Here is a 23,335-nt window from a genome sequence, read left to right on the forward strand (position 1 = left end):
CCTTGAGATCCTGGGTACTTTGGAGACTTGCCTGAAAGGGACACAGGCTCAACTCCGGCTCTGGCATTGCCTGAACGTGGGGCGTACCTCTCTTTAAGCCCTGCCCCACTAAGTCTGTGAAGGAGGCCCGGCCATGCGGCCACCCACATCACTGGGTTTCCCACTTACCTTCGTGTTTAGGTCTGAGTGTCTAGGTGGAAATTCAGTGTCCTGGGGACGTCCGTCCAGTTCCAATTGCAGGCCTGCCAGTGGAGACCCCACCCTCTCCTTCTTGGAGCTGGGCCCAGCCTGGAAATCTGGCAGTACAGACCTTGACCAGGAAGTTTAGGGCAAGTGAGAATGGAAAGAGGGGATCCAGGGGGTGGCCTGCATCTTTAAAGACGAAAAGCACTGTTTGCTCATTAGGGAGATTATTCCAAGCAAGAAGGCAGCCAGAACGGTCTAGTGCAAGCATCTGCCTGCTACTGGGAGACGGTATTTATTGTTCAATCCTTCAGTGGATGTAAATAAACAGCCCGGCCCAGATAATGTTCCAATAAACAAACAAGCAGCTGCCAGGAGCTCCCCGGATGGCTGACCTTTGCAGAGGCCACCCTGCTGATGTTTTAATAGCGCTCTGCCTGGCAATGCAGACACTCACCGTGCCAGGGAGGAAGAGAGGTGGCAGCAGACTGGCAGAAGGGCTGGAGGGAAAGGGAGCCTCGCCTAGGAATATCCCCGGGCTGCAGATAGAGCGGGAAGGGCAGGCTGGGGACGCCTGTGCACCTAGAGTAGGTGTGCCCGTGCATGCTTTCCGGCTGTGTGGGCCTGTCCCTGGTCGGCCACACGGAAGGGACGGTGCAGGGCGTCCTAGACGCTGTGATGGAGGTTCCTGTGTGGTCCAGGCAGGACCGGTGTTCAATCATTTGGTCCTAGTGTGGCCCCACCCATCGTTGCTTCTCTCATCTTTATTGAAGAATATTTGACAAATGAAAATTGTATACATCTAAAGTGTATGACTTGACGTTGTGATATATATATATATATATATATATATATATATATATATACACACACATTGTGAAATAGTGGGTACAATTGAGCTAATTACTATATCCATCACCTCACACAGTTGCCCTTTCTTTCTTTGTGTGTATGGTGTGTGAGGAAAACACCTGGCAAATTTCAAGTATACCCTATGATCACATTGCTGCATATTAGATCTTTAGAATTTATTCATCCTGTATAACTGAAACTTTGTATTCCTTGACCAACATCTCCCCATTCACCTGCTCCCCAGCCTCTGGCAACCACCCCTCTACTCTCTGCTTCTGAGTTTGACTATTTTAGATTCCACATATAAGTGAGATCGCGAAATATTTCTCTTTCTGTATCTGGCTTATCTCACTTAGCATGATGCCCTCCAGGTTTCCCTATGTTGTTACAAATGGCAGGATATGCATTGTATGTATGTGTATATGTATGTATGTATCCATCGTGTGTATGTATGTATGTGTATATTATATATATAATACATTCACACTATATCTATGTGATATATAGATCACATTTTCTTTATTCAGTTGTCAACAGACATTGCGATTACTTGAATGTTTGGCTGTTGTGAATAACTCACAGTTGTTAAATATTGAAAGTCTTCCCTGTGATTGGTAGCTAGCTGTGCCCCCAGGACCCTGAGCGCCCACACCATCTCAGCCGCCCTTTGCCCCCAACAGTATTGCCTGGTGCAGCTGGGAGCTTCTGAGATCCTACCCCTGCAAGCATGTCTTCTGACTGCTTGGTTTTCCCTCAGCAGTTCTTAAATGTTTTGACCGTCACCCAGGGTACAGGGGGTTCCTGACATGCAAGAGGTGTGCCCAGAGCGCCTGTTGCCTGAATGTGGAAAGAGGCATGGCTGCATCAAATGAGCTTGCTGAGCGCTAGCCTGGACCAGAACCGAGCACCCACGGCTGCATGTTGTAACTTGCTTGGGCTGATGGGGCCCACACAGTTCGTTGGAGCTTACAACTCGTGAGCTCCAGAAAAGCGAAGACAGTTAGGCACATGCATCTTGCTATAAATTGAAGGTCCCGGGAGACACAAGGGCATTGTAGCAGGGGAAGGAAGTGAGCAAGATCTCAACTGAAGGCACCTCCAGAAGGATGGTCAGCAGCCAAATTATTAACAACACTGCTTGGAGAGTGTAGATCAGAACACAGGGGTGACAGTAATCTAGAGGTGTGCCATCCAATATGATAGTCACTGGTCACACGTAGCTATAAAGTACCTGAAATATGGCTGGTCCATTCTAAGGTTTGCTTGTAAGTATAAAATATATACACATCAGGTTTTCGAAGATTTAGTACAAGGAAACAAATGTCAATTTTTCACTTACAATTTTTTATACTGTATACACGTGAAAATAATAATATTTGGGGCACATTGGGTCAGATAAAGTAGATTATTAAAACTAATTATAATTCATTAATTAATTTTACCTGTTTCTTTTTTTATGTTTATGTATTTTTGAGAGAGAGAGCAGGGAGAGGCAGAGAGAGAGGCAGAAAGAGAATCCCAAGCAGGCTCTGTGCTTGTCAGCACAGAGTCCAATGCAGGGATCAAACCCACGGACTGCGAGATCATGACCTGAACCAAAATCAAGAGTCTGATGCTCAACTGACTGAGCCACCCAGATGCCCCTACCCGTTTCTTTTTTAATGTACCCACTAGTAGAAAATTTAAAATTGCGCATGTGACCCACACTTATGACTGGCATTATATTTCTTTGGGGCAGCACTGGTCGGAAGAACGTTCCTTTGGGTCTTTGGTGAGACCTGAAGGGACACCACGCCCTACCACAGAGAACACACTTACACTCAGCCTCCTCAAGACAGTGCTGCGTGAAGACAACCACATTTTCCCCCTCCGACCCCCTTTTTCATATTTTTACTCTTACTTCCCTTGGCCAACATGGATATATCTTTATAAAATCTGTTAGTACCACTAATTGTGCTACTCCAGGTCAATCTTCCTATGGACCCACGAGACTTTGTCTCCTAGGGTGGCTTTTAAATAAATCTGGTATTACCCACTATGTGTTTTATTAGTCAAACTTTCGAGAGTTGGGGGTGCCATGTTGGGAGCCCACATGCTCCCTTGAGCCTCTCTTGGGGCTGGGCTGATAATTCCTGGTTACACTCTAGTCAATGGCTAGGTCTCCTGGGAAGAAGGAACAGAGGCCTATGAACACTCCCTGTTGTAGCATTTGCCACTTGGCCTTATTTGTGTGATAGCTGAGCACTTCAGGAGGTCTCCTGGAGGGCAGGACGAAGACACCCCTTTCTTCTCCAAACGCTAGCTCGGAGCCTAGAACACAGTGGCATTCCATAAAGGCACTTTGGTGATGATGATGAATGAATGTGGAATGTCGCTCTGTCAAGGGACGTGTAGGGTTAGGATGTGATTTTCTCTTCGGTGTTAGCCTCAAAGAATAACATCTTCTAAACACCCAAATTTACATTAGCAGCGTCTTTACATTTTGTACCTTAAAAAAAAAAATCTACTTTCTCACTGCTTAGGTGATCCACAAGTATCATCTGCGTTGTGTAAAATAATAAATCTTATTTGTCCTGATGTGTACAATAATAACTCCTGTTTGTTCTTAGCTGTCACCTCACAAACTTCAGGTGGCCCTTGAATTGCTGACTGAACCACAGCCACTGGCCAACACATCTCCTTTGATCTCAGCTATGTCTTTGTGGCCTGAGGCATCTTTCCAAGGCTGTTCTCGCAGGCATCTGGATTATGTTTCTACCTTATCAGGAGTGAAATGGACATGATATTCTGTATTCAAGTGAACTTGGCCAGGAGAATGGCTTCTGTTTGTCTGTTTTCCCCTGAAATCCTATTTGAATGCTGCTTGAATGTTGCTGGCCATTGGACTGTCACAGAGGATCTAGAACAGTGAATGATGACACTAAGCTCTCCTTTCTTGGTCCTGCCTCTCACTTTGAGTATTCCTTGGTCTCATTCTGATCAGTCCACGGTCCCATTGGTAGAATGTAGCTTGTTTTTCCCATAGGGAGTTAATCATTTATGTAGTAACTACTTATTTTTTCCCATCTTTTATAATTACCAAATACAAGTTGTATGTATTTAAGATATACAACTTGATATACGGATGTATTGTGAAATACTTGGCACAATCAAGTTAATTAACATATCCATCGCTTCACATAGTTACTGTTTCCTTTTGTGTGTGTGTGTGTGTGTGTGTGTGTGTGTGTGTGTGTGTGTGATCAGAACACTTAAGATCTACCTTCTTAGCAAATTTCAAATATACAATTCAGTGTTATTAACTATAGTCAATTGCTGTATTAGATTTTCAGAACTTATTCATCTTATAACTGAAACATTGTGCCACTTGACCAAGATCTCCCCATCTTCCCCAACCCCCAGTCTCCTGGCAACTGCCATTCCATTCCAGTCTTTGCTTCTATGAGTTTGACTATTTTAAATTCCACATGGAAATGAGATCATGCAGTATTTGTCTTTTTGTGTCTGACATATTTCATATAGGATAATGTTCTCCAGGTTCATCCATCTTACTGCAAATGGCAGGATTTTCTTTCTTTTTTAAGGCTTTACATATATGTACATATACATATATATATATGTATATATATATATACATATATATATAATATGATTATATATACACATATATATGTTTTGTGTATATATACATATATAGCAAATATATATGTATATGCGTATGTATATGTATGTGTGTATATATGTGTGTGTAGATATAGATATAGATACATATGATCTTTCTTTATCCTTTCATCCATCTATGGATATTTAGATTGTTCTCACATCTTGGCTATTGTAAATAATGCTACATTGAGCATAGGAGTGCAGTTATCTCTTTAAGATACTGATTTTGTTTCCTTTGGATAAATACCCAGGAGTAGGACTGCTTGATCATAAAGTAGTTCTATTTTTAATTTTTGAGGACCCTCATACTGTTTTCCATAGTGACTGCACCAATTTACATTTTTTAAATGTTTATTTATTTATTTTTGAGAGAGAGAGAGAAAGAGGGAATGCATCAGGGAGGGGCAGAGATAGGGAGAGAGAATCCCAAGCTGGCTCCACACTGTTAGCACAGAGCTGGATTTCATGAACCATGAGATCATGACCTGAACTGAAATCAAGAATCGGATGCTCAACCACTGACTAAACCATCCAGGGCCCCCCCAATCTACATTTTCATCAACAGCGAGCAAGAGTATTCTTTCTCCACGCTCTCGCTGACACTCATCAGGAACTACTTGTTAGTACCAGCCATGTCCTGGGTGCTGTGCTGGGTGGGGCTACAATGCTGAGTCTCTGTGCTCATGAGACACACAATCCCAGGCCTTTTGCACATGTGCAGCTCCCCTCCCCAGACTTTGCTGAGGATGCCCCATCTTTCTGTAGTCGCTCTCCATCATTGGCCTTCTTGCTATCCCAAAGGGCTTAGAATCATCTCCCTAGTTTCCTGCTCCCTCCTTGAGACCACTTATACAAAATATTAAATAAAACAAGTCATAACACCAGTGCTTGAAAAGTCCCGCAGTGCCTACTTCTCCATGCAGAAACGGGTCTTTTTCTGTCTCTAAGTCAGTTCTCTCTCCTTGGTCAAACTGCCCAAAGTCCCACAGAGACTCATTATTTTTAAATACCTTTTCATGTGGAACCTTGTCAAAGGCTTTTGGAAAAATCTAAATCGCTAAGAGGCAAGCACTGAGCTAGGAATCAGGAGACCTGAGTTCTAGACCCAACTGTCACTGGTTTTATCACTGAACTTTGGGCAATGCATAAGACAGCTCCAACCTCAGTTTCTTCATCAGTAAAATGAGGATTATTATGCTAGTGGTCAACATCATAAAAATCTTACAGCCATCCAGTGAGACAATGTTATTTAAGAATGCTGCGCAAGGTATAAAACACAAATATAAGGGATCATTATTTGAAAATTCATGACAGCATCTTCTTCACTCATGTGCATGATTCTCTCCCAAAAGAACTGTAGTGGATACAGAGATGGTTTCTCCAGCACTCTAAGGGTGCTGTTTATTTAATACCAACTGCTTTCATTTCTTGAAGGGATGCAGGTTTATATAGCTGCAAGAACCTGGTTCAACATGCACTGGTGTGGTATGTAAACACAAGGAGGCATGGACAGAATCAGTCAGACCTTGGTATGGGTCAAGGCCATGCTGTTCGCTAGATGTGTGACCATGAACAACTTGCTAAACCTCTCTGTACCTCACCTGTAATTGGGACAATATCAATGCACAGAGTTCTGTGGTTTAAATGAGAAGCTAATATATGTAGAAAGGCTGGCATGAGCCCTGGCACACACTAGCCACCCAGTTATTAGCAGTTCTTGTTGCTATTGTTTGTGGGAGACCAAGGGAGCCCACAACTGGGTCATCCTACCTCAATTTTATGATTGTCCATCACTCAGCAAATCCTACCACAAACTCCTTTTATCCAAGATCTGTGTGAGATTCTTTCCGCAGGGAGATAACGAATGCTTTCCTTTCTGTTTTCCGAAATAAGTAGTGGACTGGGGAGGTGTATGAGGAGAGGGAACCCTGCCTTTCCAATTACTGATTTCCCACCCAGGTGGAGTGTGGAAGGGGGTATCATAACCCCATCCTCCCTCCCTGGGGAAGGCTCATGAAAACTTGCCCTAGGTGCTCCCTGGTCCACCCCCTCTGTCCCTGCCCCAGCTCACCTGGCTTCCTCTGATGTCTGCCTATATCCAGCCTGTCACCTTGCTCTAAAGAGCAGGGAGTGGGGGACCAATGATAAAGAAGATTGATCAGACACTGAATCCAATTTCCCTTGGGGATTAGACCATGGGCACTGGATGGGACTCATATCTAGCAGCATTCCCTAGGGGAGCCTACTCCTGCCGGCAGCCTGAGGGGGCTGGAGACAAGCCAGGGTGCTCAGTATCACTCTTGTCATTCTTGTGCTGCTGCACCAGAGTTGACTCACAGCTGGGGATGAAGCCTGGCTGGGCTGGGGGCCAAGGCCATCGCCACGCGGTCAGACTCGGGTGGTAATCCCAATTGGTTTTGCATGAACTCTCATTTCATTCAGATTAAGGAAAGACCTGGCCAGGATGGACATCTGGAGGTGTGGGGGTGGGTACAGAAGCAGGAGGGCTATTGGAATCTGAGGCATTTTGATTTTCAGAGCTAAAAGTATTTTCTTTAACTCCTTTATCAGTTTATGGTTTTGTTTTTGTTCTCATGAACTTAATGGGAAATCTGCAAAGAGGAGGTTTAACTTCATTGATTTATTTCTCCATTTTTAAAATAAATATTTGTCAAGCTCAAGTATTTCAGCATCAAAATTAGGAATGACTAGGGGCGCCTGGGTGGCGCAGTCGGTTAAGCGTCCGACTTCAGCCAGGTCACGATCTCGCGGTCCGTGAGTTCGAGCCCCGCGTCGGGCTCTGGGCTGATGGCCCGGAGCCTGGAGCCTGTTTCCGATTCTGTGTCTCCCTCTCTCTCTGCCCCTCCCCCGTTCATGCTCTGTCTCTCTCTGTCCCAAAAATAAATAAAAAACGTTGAAAAAAAAAATTTTTTTTAAAAAAAACAAAATTAGGAATGACTAGTGAAAACCGCTGGAATTGTGTAGACCAGAGACAGACGCTGACCTCAGCGCCCTGCCTTTATTTGGGTGGCACCCCCCAGAGAGTAAACATGAGAGCCATCAAGGAACAAGGTCTCATGTTGGATGATAGGAAAAGCATGGACTTCAGAGTGGAACTGGATTCTCATTCTGTCTCCAGATTTTAGATCTCAGGCTAATTGTTTCATGTACCTCTGCCTCATTTTCCTCATCTGTTACATCAGTATATCACATAGGACTTTCGACGTTGCAGAAAGCCCTTTTGTTCCTTTAACGATAAGGAAATAACTTGAGTAACTAGAAAGTCCTGACATAGGGCAGGCTTTGGGGTCATTTTGTGCCTCGGGGATGCCACCGAAGACCAATTTTTTTCCATCTCTGTACCTTCCCTGGTTTCAACTCCTCTCTTTATTACAAGACGGCTGCCCACAGTTCTGGGAGCTAGCTGTTTCTTTGACCCTTTTGAGGATGAGGAGAAATTCTCTGTTCTCTGATCACAAAACACTGTCTTGCCCTGCTTTGCTCTGAGTGCACATGTTGATTGGCCTGGGCCTGTTTTCTTTCAATCACTGTGGCAACAGAATGAGATTAAACTGATTTGCTTGTGCCCATCAGGGAGCACCCCCAGGAAGCAGGGGGTGGGTCCAATCTTGCCCCAAAGGTGAGAGAGGGTGGAATGGATGCTAGAGGGGCCATGCAAGTCAGGACAAATGACCACTAAGCCCACAGGATTGAGAGGATTACACCAATAAGGAATTATGTGCAAAACCATTTCTCAGTGCCTGATGTGTAGGAAGGGCTTAAAAATAGTGCTTAAGAGGAAAGCAAACAAACAGAGCCTGGAACGAACCTAAAATCAAACACATAAATCACAAAATAACCTAGTGTCAAAATTCGGTGAATTCAAAAGAAACGAGAAGCAGCAGACTTTCAGATGAATTGATGTCATCAGTTGACATTACTGTGGTTTTTCCCTTCTGTAATTTGGTTCCTCTGAATAACTTCTCTTCTCCTTGATCTCATGAAAGGTTAAAAATTAAAAGTAAGAGGACATTATGGGAATATATGGAATATAATTGTTCTTCAGTTTTGTTATTGAAATCTCTAAAATTACATTGCGGGTACCTTACAGAGTCATATACAAATGGTATCTAATCGAGTTTGGTGCCTCTCCCTGTCTCCCTCCACTGTTCCCCTCCCCTTCCCATGTTCCCTTGGTCCCAACTTAGGTGAGTAAGTAGCATTATTAGGGCTGGGCAGTGATTGTGTTGAATCCATGAGCCCAGACTTTTGACGATTCTGATGCTGGAGACCTGGGCCAGCACCCAGGGTCGGATGAGCATCATGTGGGGTTGGGAAGTCCCTGTCTTTCTAGATTTGTCCTCCACTATGGGGGATGTGGGCAAAAGTCTCTCCTGGTTGTCTCCACATTGTCTAAGCAGTTCTAGGAAGTCCTGTGGATGGCCCAGGGGTAATCTACTATGCTAAGTGTTCTCGGAAGTTTGGAGATGACTCATGCCCAATACGCATTTTCCTGGAATACTCATGTCCCCTTCTTTGGGGACATAAATAGAACCTCTAGGGCCTACATCTACTCTAAAGCTTGAAGCATAAGCCAATGGTTTAATCGCCAGAAGTAGCCCACTCAATGTGAAACTGCTGGGGTTGGCTCCTTGCCTGGTTCCCCTCAACAGTATGGCAATGATAGCTGGGTAGCAGTTTCAAAGAATCAGCCCACATCCTTACACCCAATTTATTTCCTGAGCACAAATGTAGCAAATAATATTGTCTTTCTATTACATGATGGCACTGATCTGTGGCAGTTTCAGTTACCCATTATTCGCCCAATCCCCAGCTCCCACTCCCTAATACCAACCCCATCCTCTTCTCCAAAGATGTACAAGCCAGGCCTCAAAGACTTAAGTCTGAGGCAGAGGTAGCCAGAGAGGATAACACCGGAGAGGTAGCCAGAGAGGATAACATGCTTTGTGGAGCCCAGTTTGGTCTCTCTGCCTTCCCTTCTCTTTGCCATTCCCAGCAGGAAGCCCATGGGGGGCTTCTATCACTCAGGCTCCTCAGAGCCTGGCCTCTGGGCACTGTGGAGACAGAGCTCACTGCCTCTCCCTTAGCTGTTGGGAGGGTCTCTGGACTGTAGCTTGACTTCTAGGATCTGAACTCACATCATCTCTCCTTTTCCTCTTCTCCACAGATCCGGGTAGATGGGCCCAGGGGCAGTGCCCTCCAGTATGAGACTGTGCAGGTGGTAGACCCCGGCCCAGTCCTCCGGGATATGGCCTTCTCCAAGGACCACGAGCAACTCTACATCATGTCAGAAAGGCAGGTAAGGCTCTTGGGCTCTGTTAGACATCAGTCTTGCAGCTAAATGCTAGCCTGTGGCTCAGTAGAAACCTACAGGAGGCCAGCTGCAGAGGGGATTTGATTTATTTGGCTCAGTGTGTATCCTTTTGGTTAGCTGCCTGGGGACTGAGGCTGAGTGCACTGAAACAGGGGATGAAACATTTAAAATATCAAAATATCTGGGAGTCTAGAACAAATCCACTAACTTCAAAGTGATGGTGAGTATAGATTCAGGGCCAGCATTTACTCTCTTTTGAAGAAACATGGTACAGGTACCCAAGTTTTTTGTCTAGATTTCCTTACACAAAGTACAATCTACTACCAAAGTCAGCTTCCTGGACCTGGAGGTCTACGGTGGGCAAGGATTTGCTGTCCAAAAATCTTGATTGAGGGAACATCATAGAACAATCTAATGGATGGAGATTCAAAAAACAGGGTCTGTGTGTATGAGGTGAGATGACATAGCTGGTGTTCTGAGCCTTCCTGTGTATACCTATAACTCTAACATGAAGTTCCAGCAAGTTCATTCCATGAGGCCAAGCCAGGAAGAACAGAGGGTGCAGACATTACTGTTAACTGACATTGAGTAGCAAGTAGCAAAGCCGGGATTGTTTCTGGAATTCAGCTGAGTACTATGTAAGTTCTTCAAGGGTCCTTGAGCTTATACAAGGACTGATATGTCTGCAGCAGGCAAAAGTATAAATATCACCTTGAAAATCCCTTATATTTAAGAGTATACCCTGGAGTGCACAGCCCAGAGTGTTCCACCCCGCAAGACACACCCACCTCAAGAGTGGATTAGCACTGCCATACCTCGTCTCTCTCATCTCTATGTAGGATGGGTCATTCCCAGGAGCTGTCCCTCCAGTCCATGAATATGTATGTGACAAAGGCAGCAGCCATGAGGGGCAGATCCCATCTCTTTATTCATCTTCATTAGCAAGGCCTGAACTCCCCAGAGGACCTTGCCGACAGAGTCTGGATTGTTCTGCCTGTCCCCTCTCTGCACAGTGCAGGAGATGAATACTACATTATGCCACCCACAGGGCTTGTGCATTATGCCTTGGCAGCCCACAGCAGCTCCACCCTCCCCAAGAGCTTGATGACATCTTCTCTTGGTGTGGGGCTCCCCACTCAACCACACTGGGACCCATTGTGGTGCCCTCATCGAGACTGCCGTGGCTTGGGAATTGTCTGGTGTAGGGCTCACAGAAGAACATTTTACCCCGGGAGCCAGGACGGGGTATGAGGCTGCTCCTTTGCTTTCATTCCTTGCTCTTTTCCGATGGGGCCCACACTCCCTACTCCCTGCCTACCTTTGAGGCCCTAGACGCTGATGGGAAGCAGCTTTCCTTGAGTCCCTCAGAAAAGACTCAATACCTCTACAAGGCATTAAGTATTTCAGGATTTCTTGCCTTAATGTAAAAACCAGGATTCCTGAACCTAGATCTTTGAGAACTTCCAAAGATGGAAAATATATGCTGTGCGGAGCCTCCTCTGATAACTGAGTTGGGATTCTGAGCTCCTTCTCCTCTCCCATTCTGCTTCCCTGAGAGCACAATCAGTGGTTAGTACCTACCCAAGCAGGGAGAATAAGGTGCACTGAGAGCTCTGGATTATTAAAAAATAAAGGAAACAAGAATGGATAGGGCCAGGGCATTCATCCATTCTGGGACTGCTCCTCACAGAGATGGAGGGCAGCCTGCCATCAAAATAAAATCCCAGATGGCTCGACACTGGTATCCAGTGGGTTTGCACATTCTTTGTGGACAGTGGTAGTATAGCACAGTTAAGCGCGTAGACTTTGGTGTCAGAAGTTCTGAGCATGAACCTTAGCTCCACCATTTACTAAGTATGATCTCAGGTAAGTTCCTTAACCTCCGTAAGACTCAGTGTTCTCAACCATTGTATGGAAGTAATAATAACATCCGATAGTGTTCCAAGAATCAAACGATGTAACGTGTATAACAAGCATGAACCAAGCCTGGCGTGGAGTAAGGGCTTGATAAATGGAGGCTCTTATTTTTATGACATTGCAACAGAAGTGTCTGGACATTGTGGCTGTGTTTGAAGTCAGGCATGGGGTGGCATCAAGATCCTGGGTGATCTATCAGGTATAGAGCATAGGAGTTCAGGTCAAGGCCAAGGTGGGTAAGGAACAGGGATTCAGTCCCAGTGGAAAGCCCATCAAGGACCCAGAGCCTGCTTTGAGGGCATGTACCAAGTAGAGTTCGGGGCAAGAGCAGCCTGGTAAATACACTGGGGACCCTCCGGCCTCTGTCTGCTGGTGGGTTGGTCTCAGCCACATTGTGTCAGGACACCTGAGTCTACAGGTTAGTCTCTATACGCTCAGCAATGATGTCTGCTCTGCCTGGAGGGCACTTCCCTTTCTCATCTGGGTAATTCTGACTCGTTTCTCAAAACCTAGCTCTGCTGTCATGCCCCACAATCGGTGATTGCTCACTTGTGGTTAGACACCTCTTTGGTAGCTCTTCTCATACTGGGCCTTCTCTCCTTGTCTTTCTCTCTTACCAGACTGTCAGCAGCTTGAGGGCAGCCCTGTGTCTTCTTTGTGTGTCTAAACCTCACCGAATAGGCCCTTGAAAATTATTTGATGAGTTAATTAACTAATTAATTATTGATTGAATCCCCACTGTCATCATTGACCCGGAACTGGAAAAGAGAAGGACTGGAGTGCCTGGGTTGCTCAGTGGATGAAGTGTCTGACTTCGGCTCAGGTCATGATTTCATGGTTCATGGGTTCGTGCCCCACGTTGGGCTCTGTGCTGACAGCTCAGAGCCTGGAGCCTGCTTTGGATTCTGCTTTGGATTCTGTGTCTCCCTCTCTCTCTCTGCCCCTCCCCTACTCACGCTCTGTCTCGCTTTCCTTCTAAAATAATAAACATTAAAAAAAAATTTTTAGTGGGGTGCCTGGGTGGCTCAGTCGGTTGAGCGTCCGACTTCAGCTCAGGTCATGATCTCACGGTCCATGAGTTCCAGCCCCACGTCGGGCTCTGTGCTGATGGCTCAGAGCCTGGAGCCTGTTTCCGATTCTGTGTCTCCCTCTCTCTCTGACCCTCCCCCGTTCATGCTCTGTCTCTCTCTGTCTCAAAAATAAATAAACGTTAAAAAAATTTTTTTTTAATTTTTAGAGAAAAGAGAAGGACTGATACAAATTATTTATTATTTATTTATTGCTTAATTCCCAAGTTCAAACTTACATATATAATTAAAAGACTACACTTCAGCCAAAGAAAGTATCTCCCAAATTTCCACCATCTGTTTATCACTGCCATAACTCCTGCCCTGTCCTGAACTAATTTTTACTTTATGTTTTTATTTAAGTACACATACTGTTTAAACCTAAAAGCCTAGGGCACCTGGGTGGCACATCCCATTCTTGACTTTGGTTCTCATTATGATCTCACAGTTCATGGGTTCGAACCCCACATCAGTCTCTGTGCTGACAGTGCAGAATCTGCTTGGGATTCTCTCTCTCTCCCTGTCTCTCTGCTCCTCCCCTACTCATGTGCGTGCTCTCTCTCTCAAAATAAATAAATAAAAAGCTTTTAAAAAAAGATTATAAAAACCTAAGTAGCCTACTTTAGCCATCTCTTAAATAGTAGTATTGTAGATCTGATGTGCTAGACATATATAATATACTGAATTGCAATATTGTGACTTATAATAAGAAACATATATTTGGTCTTCATCCCTATTTCTGGCACTGAGTTCCAGGACCCTTGGAGTATCCTGAGTGAATAGAGCAATGGGAGAATCTTTTGTTGTAATATTTGGTCTCTTGCCCTCAGTTTCTGAAATCTTTGGGATCCGTAAAAGTGGAAGGGGTGTCTTGTTATTCACAATAAGCCCCTTTCAACCACAATTGAATTTATGTTAATTGAGTGACTTTTGGAAATCTCCTAAAGATGGAGGGGGTGGGGGCGCCTGGGTGGCGCAGTCGGTTAAGCGTCCGACTTCAGCCAGGTCACGATCTCGCGGTCCGTGAGTTCGAGCCCCGCGTCAGGCTCTGGGCTGATGGCTCGGAGCCTGGAGCCTGTTTCCGATTCTGTGTCTCCCTCTCTCTCTCTGCCCCTCCCCCGTTCATGCTCTGTCTCTCTCTGTCCCAAAAATAAATAAAAAAACGTTGAAAAAAAAATTTTTTTTTTTAAAATAAATAAATTAAAAAAAAAAAAAAAAGATGGAGGGGGTGGCTGGTTGTCAGGGGAGCCAGTCATCCTGTGACTAGAGGGTTGGAAAAGGTAAGGATGGTATAAGAGTAGAAGCAGAGAATGGAGTGTGTGTGTGTGTGTGTGTGTGTGTGTGTGTGTGCATACAAATACTATATAAGTCCTGGCTCTGAGACCATAGACAAGTTACTAACTCTCTCACTACCTCATTTATTCATTCAATATTAAATATTGAGCACCTACTATGAGTCGGCACTTTCTAGATTCTAGAGATTCTGTGGGGAACAAGATAGACAAAATCCCTGCCCTGATAATGAATGAGTAAATGAATAAATGATGTATGTTAGGTAATGGTGAATACAATGAAAAATTTAACAGACTCGGTGGGAAGGCAGTGGTTTCCAGGAACATGATGGGGAATGCTCCTTTAAGGAAGGTTGTCAGGGAGGTGCCAAGAAGGGAACTTTCGAGCAGAGAGAAGGATAAAGTGAAGGGCAGGAGGCGACTGGCGGTCAGTCGTCATCCAGGCAGAAGGAACAGCTGGCACAAAGGTTGTGAGATGGGAACGCGACTTGGTGTTTCTGGGGATGCAGACAGGCTTCTCTGGAATGGGATGCACTGGGAGAGCGGCTGCACCTCAATTTGTGACCTGTGAAATGGGGAATGTAATAAAGGGCATTGATCTCTTAGGGCGCCGATGAAGACTAAGTGAGATAACGCCTGTAGGAAGAGCTTGGCTCAGCATCTAGAAGTGAGCGCACATCCAACCTATTACGATTATTTGCAAGTTGAATAATTCTAAGTGAGGATATTGCTTCTGCTGTGGGGAATATGTGACTTCCTCTTTATTTCTCACCTCGAATGGCTTTCACTTTCCATATAAATTTCTCCTTGGAGTGTGGCAGTGAGTGTCCGCTGGGTGTGTTCACAGGGTGTGCGTGTGCGTGTGTGTGCACACACATGCACGTCTGCTCCCATGTCTGTCCCCATCTGCATGTCTCCCATCAGTCTCCTTCTTGCTTTGTACATGTCTGTGTGTGTATATGGTGTGTATTTACCACGACTCTAGTACCCCCAAGGGAATGTCTATGCACACTGAAACTGTTGTGATAAAAACCTGCCAAAGCTATGGCAGCGATGTGAGAAAAAAATGTCAGTGAGGCAGATCGATGAAGAGATGTGGTGGCAGAGCTGTGCTGTCCTCAGGTACCCTGGAACAACCCCCCGCCAGGAAAGAAGCAGCTGTCCCCCACGCAAGGCAAGTCTCTTCTTTGAAAGGCTCCAGAACAAGTGGCAGATTCAGCATCCCAGCCACTTCACACAGCAGCTCTTCCCTGCCTGAAAGCCAGAGGCCTCAAACGTGTGTTTCTGCGTGGGAGATAACACTTTGGTTGTGTCTGGGCCAAAGCCATCTTTCATGGCGTCCTTTGTTTTACCGACTCCTGTTGACAGTGGGTCTGCTTCCAGGTGCCTGGGGACACTCACATGAGTTGGTGACACTCACAGTGCTGGCTGTGATCCAGGATAGGATGCCTGTGGGGGCCAAGGAGGTGGGTCCACCTGCTACTTGGAGTTACTAGGAGGGCGGGACAAGGTGGGGTAGCTCTACTTGGTTGCTTCCGGCATAATCCAGCGGTCAAGTAGTGAGCGCCATCTTGTTTTATAACGTATTACCTAGGCCTGAGTCATCCATTCACTCAGCAAATATTCACTAAGCATCTGCCGTGAGCCGGGTGCTAGCCTTGGCATTGGGGCTACAACAGTAAAGAAACAGGTAAACCACCTTGACTGCAGGGGCTTACAGTTTTAGCAAGAGGACAGAGCAAAGAAGCAATCAACATACCAGATAAACCACACAGTAGGTTAGGGGGAAAAGGATATGGAGAGGGGTAAATGGGATCTGGAGACTTGGTCAAAGCAAAAGAGTTGCCATTTTAATTTTTTTTTTTTAATGTTTATCGATTTTTGAGAGAATGAGAGGCAGAGAGAGCGTGAGCAGGGAAGGAGCAGAGAGAGGGGGAGACACAGACTCTGAAGCAGGCTCCAGGCTCTGAGCTGTCGGCACACAGCCTGATGTGGGGTTTGAGCCCATGAGCCACGGGCTCATGACCTGAGTCAAAGTTGGATGCTTAACTGACTGAGCCATCCAGGTGCCCCAAGAGTTGCCATTTTAAACAGAGTGGTCAGAGAAGTCTTCCCAGAGAGGCATAGGTGTAAAAGGGGGTGAACGGGGACCTGTTGACCTATCCCCTTCCCTGTTCTTTGTGTTTCTTTACAAGCTCTTCACTCAGGGTTGTGAAACAGAGCTGGTCAAGTATGCCTGTTGGGAGGAAATTGGTGAGAGGGTCCCTTTGTGGTTGGGATGTTTACCACGTTGAGTCTTTCACGGGCAAGTTTGGTTCAAAGGGAAGGTCGTACTGTGCTCCCAGACAGGCTCAAGCCACTTGGGGCCAGAACCTCTAACTGGATGGTGCCTCTGCTGGTACCCCTTGTGTGATGAGGGGCCACTGCTGCTTCTCTGTGCCTCAGTGTCCCTCCCATCTCCAGCCTGCCTCCCAGGGGTGTTCAGAGGACAGCCAATGAGAATTCTGACAATCTTGGATGTCTGCAGACACCCATCTCGTATAAGGTGAAGCTGCGAAGATAGTTTCTGCCCCCACTAGGCTCCCGTAAGAGAGATTCTGACTCTCGGCACCAGGTGCAGGGCCCGTCTCTCGTGAGGTGCATTTGCGGAGGGTGACACGGCCGTCTGGCGTCACTCCTCCGGCCCTTGCAGGGGACTGAGCTGAAGCTGCAGCTCGTGTCTGGATGGCTGACACTGTAACAAGCCCATTTGGACGTTTGCTCCTGGCATCCAGACCAGGCTGTTCTGATGGCTCCTGGGAGAGAGAACTTGAAGCACCGACCTGAGAGTGAGTGACAGGAAACGGAGCCACCTCAGACGCTCGGAAAAAGAGGAAGCCTGTTGCAGTGTTTTACCCAATTTCACTCAGAAGGAAGCCTTCCCGCTCGTCTGGAGCTGATCCCGAAGGTCCCAGCGTGTCATTACTGAGATGCTCCCACCTCTCACCTCCTTCTCAACGAAGGCAGAACATCTCCATTTTACTGTCGTGGAACCGGGGGACGACTTCCTGCCCCAGCTTCCCACGCTCACTAGGTGCCGAGAGCCTGGCTTCTCCCTCGCATCACGAAACCCCAGACCTGGAAAAGCCCTCAAGGCTTATTGGGTCCTCCCCCCTCCTACTGCCTTATCCCAGTGCGGCTGAGGGGGACACTGACACCCAGAGAAGTTAATGGCTTGTCCAGTGTCACACAGCAGGTTGGCCAAGGAGCCAAGTTAGAATCCAACTCCATTTCTCTCGGAGTGTCTTCTCCAGCCCCTCCTTGAGGGACATGGGGCTCTCTGTGGGGGCCAGGGACACGCTTCCCCTTCTGCCCTTGCCAGCAGAAAGTTATATACCCGACTCCTCAGGTGTCAAAACAAGCCTCAGAAGGCAAAAGGGCTTACTGAGGGTGGAGGGCCGAATGGGGCAGCGGGGGCGATGGCAGGAAGTCAGAGGTGCCTTGGCTTATTCATCCTTGCTTCCAGCCTGATACAGGTTGGGACAAGAGCTTCCTTGCAACATTTATTCTAGAGCATCTTGGGGCACATGGGACCCCAGACACAGTCAACCCATCCCATAGAGGGGGTAGGCAGGGGAGTCCCCTCCTCTTCCAACAGACATGCTTCCAAGTGGTCACTCGTGTAGGCACAAAGTCTTGAACTCCTGAATATGATTGAGTTTAGTAACCTCCCCAAGAGGAAACATGACAGTGGCCTGACGTTTCCCAGACGGGGTGAGTGGAAGGCAGTGCAGGATGGAGACCACAGGGTGGTTACAAATAGGCCATGAACTCGGGCTGTCATCCTGGTCCTTTGCTCTCACCAGGTCTGCCACTGGAGCAAATCACTCATGCGCTTTGTGCTTTAATTTCTTCATGTGTAAAATGCAAATGATAATAACTACCTTTCAGGGCTTTTAGGATTAAAGGTAATAATGTGAAGTGGCTAGCATGCAGTAGGCTTTCAGCAAGTTGTGGGAGTTATCTCCACCGTTATCATCATTATTATTACCAATACTCTTAGAGAACGTATTGTCGCCAGGGAAAGGGACGCCTGGACAAACCACTTTGGTCATTAAAGGCCAGTTCAGCTCTGGGCACCAGCTCCCCAGGACGCCCTGGCACAGCCGCCCCTGTCCATTTTGAAGTCCCCCAGACGATACTAAAGCCGACCGTTCCCTTTACACCTGCTGGTGCTGCCCTCCAGGAGACTGAAGGGCCAGGAGACCATGGTCCCCCACCCCAGTCAACAGAGCTATGCGGCCTCTCTGGGGAGCTGGGTGGGTTTTCCTCTGTACTCTACTTCTGCTCGGGGGAAGGAACTTTAGTGTGTTTGAGTCCAGTCCACTGGACTTGAGGTTATCACGCACTGGGCACTTGAAATCGCTTCCGGCTCCTCATCTGTCCGGACTTGCAGGGCAGATGGAGAATGGCCTGTTCCCCTTCTCTCTGCCCAGAACAGCAGAAGAGCTAGTGTGTAAGGGTAGGGCAGCAAGGAGAGGGTGGAGTGGGAGGAAAGACTAGGCAATCCAAGGAGCAGGTGATTAGGGAAAAGCTTTGGCAGCTCCTGATTCTGAGCTCCATTAAGCATCTGTCTCCGGCAATTGCCCTGACAGTCCTATCTCCTCTCCACTCGGTGCCTGCGTCCCAAGACTTTTGGAGCACTCCAAGTGCCATTTTAGAGACAACCACCTGTAATATTCCACTTAGCAGCGTATGTGAGGAGACTCTAACAGTGTGAGCAAACAGGGCCAGGGGCTCCATCTCTGCCACTCCAGTTCCTTCCTCCCACCATGTGTGTTTATCGAGTGCCCACTACGTGCCCACCCAGCGCAGGCATAGATGCTGTGCAGAATAGAAAAGAGCAGAAGGAAGTCATTGTTCTGGGAGCCTCTGTTAGGGCTGAGGCGGGAGCAAACTCCAGCTTGCAGGACATTGAAACAAAAGTGGTTCTACTGCGAGGATTGCCCTGGAAACCCAGCTTTCTTGTATAGTCAGGGCTTGGGTGGGGTAGAAAACAGGATGTCAGCCTGAAGGGCACATTCTCCTGGTGCATTTGGGTAGGTATCATGAGGACTCTGGTCTAGAGGCCAGAGATCTTGGGTTGTTTCCCAAGACAGTTCTCAATTCTTCAGGCACCGGTCAGCTGCCATCTCCTCTTACATAGGGTGGGTGTGGACGGAAGCTGACTCCTACTATCCTAGCCCTCTGCTCTGTCCTCTAGGGATGTCATCTGAATGGAAGTGGTTCTGGTCGGTGAGACTGATGGACTTGTGCTTGAGTCCCACAGAAAGAGAGGCTGGGAATATCGGATACTTAAGTGAACTGTGTACTCACTTTGAATATTGATGGGACATTTTCAAAAGTAAATAGATGCATGTTAATTTGTGCCATTGTTCAAGATGACTAGTTGGCATTAGTGATGCCACGTGACTTTACCAAATGCAGTACAGGTATGAAAGGAGAAATTACAAGTGGCAGAATTCTATCCAATCTGAGTCTCTTAAGTGCATTTCAAATATTTTGCGTAGACAATGGAGACATGAATTTGAAACTGACTCAAAGGTGATGTCATTGTTCTAAGGAAATGCATCATAGTTAAGGGGGAGACTATCTGGATATTTATTTAAAGTTATGCACAATAGCAAAGGGGTGGAGAAGCAAGTGTGAAAATCGGTGTGTCCTCTTTAGAAAGGATTTCGATGGGCGCCTGGGTGGCTCAGTGTGTTAAGCTTCCACTCAGGTCATGGTCTCACGGTCTGTGAGTTCGAGCCCCGCGTTGGGCTCTGTGCTTCGGATTCTGTGTCTCCCTCTCTCTCTGCCCCTCCCCCACTCACACTCTGCCTCTGTCTCTCAAAAATGAATAAATATTAAGAAAGAAAGAAAGAAAGAAAGAAAGAAAGAAAGAAAGAAAGAAAGAGAAAAATGATGTCGAGCTTGTGCTAATATTTCTCTAGTTTATCTGCTGAATGACTTGAACATGGTTCAGAGCAGCAGCTGGAACCACCCTTGTTTTGGGTCCTAGCTCTGCCACTTGCTACCTAGAGGACCGTGGGCAAGTTATTTAATCTCTGGATACTTCCGGTTTCTTAACAGTAACACGTGCTAGTGCCCACTGCCTGGGTGGTTGAGAGTAAATGAGAAAGCATATATAAAATTTTTAGTGCAGTGCCTGGCACATAATGAGGGCTCAATAAATCTTAGCTCTCATCTTTACTATTTACTATTTTCAGTATGCTGGTCTAGTAGGATGGTGTCTCCATTTTATTTTTTAAAATCCCACCCATAATATTTTTACTTCCAATCCTTCATAAACTCACATCTGTCTCCTCCGAGGCATATCAGGACCCTGGTTTTTGGTGCCCAGAGCAGCAGAGAGCAGAGCAGGCCGCCTCCCTTGACCATGCTTCCCAGTCCGCTGAATCCCCAGGTTCCGAGCGTCTCTCACATGTAGCTGTGGTTATTGACTGTGCCCGGTTCACTTCTTGAGACACTGCCTCCGGCAGGGGTCACCGCTCACACCAGAGTGTACCTGCTGGATAAGAGGAAAGGCCCCTCCAGGGAAAGTCCTACTGCCCTGAAGCCACGTTAGTCTGCAAGGCTTGCAGAGACATGCTACTCTCATTAAAATGAGGGCATCTCAGGACATGAGCAATACACACATGAAGCGTGACATGTAAACGACGCCTCCCACCTGTCCCTCTGCCTTGTTACCGCTTTAAGCATCAATTAGTCCAGGATTCCCCAAATTTTATTCTCAGAACCAAAGTTTTGCAGGATTTTTTTTTTTTTTTTTTGGTCAAATACATTTGGAGAAATCTGAGTTAAGCAGATATCTTAGAACATTTGGTGTGCTAATGAGTATTATGACTCTCCAAGCTGGGGGGGAGGGTGGCGAATTTAGGAGGTAGTGTCGCCCAATCTCACGTGATCACAGAACTCACTTTACCAGGAGCACCCAGAGCTGTTAGCGGAGTTCTGGATCCTTCACTGGAAAGACTTCATTTTGATCTTTCCCAGGGTTTTCTCTCCCTGCTCACTGGTGATCTCGCTGGCTCCAGGCCTGGCTCTGGTCTCCCTTCTTTTGTGCTCCTCTCTCTCCAGGCACAAGCTGAATTCTCTGTCTCAATTCTCCTGAGTTTAGGAAAGGGAGTTTCTTTGGATCCGAGTCTCAAGTTTCCATCTGGATGTCGGGCTGTTCTTTTTCCCTTTCAGCTCACTGACCTCTGGCTTCCTGGTGCTCACTTGAATTCCCAGGACTGTCCCTCCTCTGTCCTAGGTGCCTGGAGCCCTCTTCAGCTCTGCGCTTAGCCTCAACCTTAATCTACATAACTCATTGTCCTTCTCTGAAAGCCAATTTTGTTAAAATTTTGTTAAAATTATTAAACTCCTGCCTCTTACCTACTGTTGCCATTCAAAGTTATACATTTGAGATTAATGGAATTAATGTATTATATCATTTCACATCTGCTCAGATGGTTCTTAATTTAGGGGCCACTGTTCATGCTCAGGTATTTATTACTCTGTCTTCAACAATTAAATAAATGTTAATAACCCAATATACCCTCAACTCACATGACTTAGAGAAGGCGATTCATTTGTTTGTTTATTATTGTTTTGCTCCAGAATACCAAAGACCAAACTCTAAAACATTGAGTGCCCTTTTTGCTTCTCTAGTGTAGGGGTGTTTAAGCACACTTTGATGCTGAGTTCCCACTGAAGGCAATGAATAGGCCAATGGAGTATAGGAAGAAACTATTAGAACTTCTTTTTTTTTTCTATTTAAAACAAGAAATTGGGCTTTACTCATGTTTACTATAGAGACGATACTGGATATTGTTTCCCTGCCTTGGTCTGTATGTCAGGCATTCACATGTCAGGAAGTCGTGGAGGTACGTGGGAGTTCCACATCTCCCAGTGGTAATACTGGTGTTCTTACTGGACGGTTCAGATTCAGTATATTACAATAAGTTTGTAATTTATGTCCAACTGGTATTATCAATATTGTAAAAACAATCCTTGAAATAGAATCTTTACAATAACTTTGCAATGAGACGGAAATGACCATGAAGATGTTTTTGTACCACCCAGAGGTTTGCTGGTTATGGAAACATAATTAAACATTTTTCCTTTAAAAGAACCAATATGTCCCGCAGTTGCTGATCTTTCAGTTCTGACAAGCAGCTGTCAGGAGTATGTCACTTTGCCGGTAACTTCAAATAAATTACACACATCATCTGCCCCCTCAAGATAACGGTAATACATTAACAAAGAGAAAGTAATCACTTTTAGGAAGAATTTACAGCATGGGGAGACCATTTTGAAAGAAAAAAAAAAGAATGTTTGGAAATATTTTCATCTTTATGTGATTTTGTTGTTGGTAATGAGTAGGTGTGACACTTTAAAAACTTTTATCTAAAAACTTTTAAAACTTGGAAACAGAATCTTCTACTCGCCTAAAACTCTTCAAGGAAGAGTTTTAGAGAGTTTTGACCTGTTTTTAAAAAATACATAAAAATTCAGCACCTTTCGATTAGTTGAAAGAATAGCTGATTGACATCAGAGAAGATGGAAATCTACCAGGTGAATTTCAACAACAGTCTTTGCATAATTGGTGCATGAGACCCAAGAAAAGTATCTTGATTTAGTCAGCATAGCCAACAACGCTCTTTTTGCATTTCTGTGTCTATGAGGTGTCTTTTTCCATTATGACAGCTACGAAAACAAAGTTTCAAAATAAATTGAACTCTAGACCTCAGAATCCCACATCACTAAGTGCTCAAAAAGATTTTCACAAATAATAAAGCCAATCCCAACACAACAGTCCCATAATTTTTAATAATAATTTTCTTGGGGCGCCTGGGTGGCGCAGTCGGTTAAGCGTCCGACTTCAGCCAGGTCACGATCTCGCGGTCCGTGAGTTCGAGCCCCGCGTCAGGCTCTGGGCTGATGGTTCGGAGCCTGGAGCCTGTTTCCGATTCTGTGTCTCCCTCTCTCTCTGCCCCTCC

At 46.0% G+C, this 23,335-nt stretch overlaps 1 protein-coding gene across 2 annotated transcripts in view; it reads left to right on the forward strand.

Moving 5' to 3' along the window:
• PLXNA4 (plexin A4) overlaps window positions 1-23,335 on the forward strand; it is a 448,488-nt gene that overhangs the window by 274,450 nt on the left and 150,703 nt on the right. For both annotated transcript variants that reach the window (XM_058724248.1, XM_058724247.1), the window contains exon 4: window positions 9,887-10,018. In XM_058724248.1, coding sequence (XP_058580231.1) covers window positions 9,887-10,018 — 132 coding nt within the window. The remainder of the gene's footprint in view (window positions 1-9,886; window positions 10,019-23,335) is intronic.

This window comes from Neofelis nebulosa, chromosome 4 (genome assembly GCF_028018385.1).
Source record: "Neofelis nebulosa isolate mNeoNeb1 chromosome 4, mNeoNeb1.pri, whole genome shotgun sequence".
Taxonomy (NCBI): domain Eukaryota; kingdom Metazoa; phylum Chordata; class Mammalia; order Carnivora; family Felidae; genus Neofelis; species Neofelis nebulosa.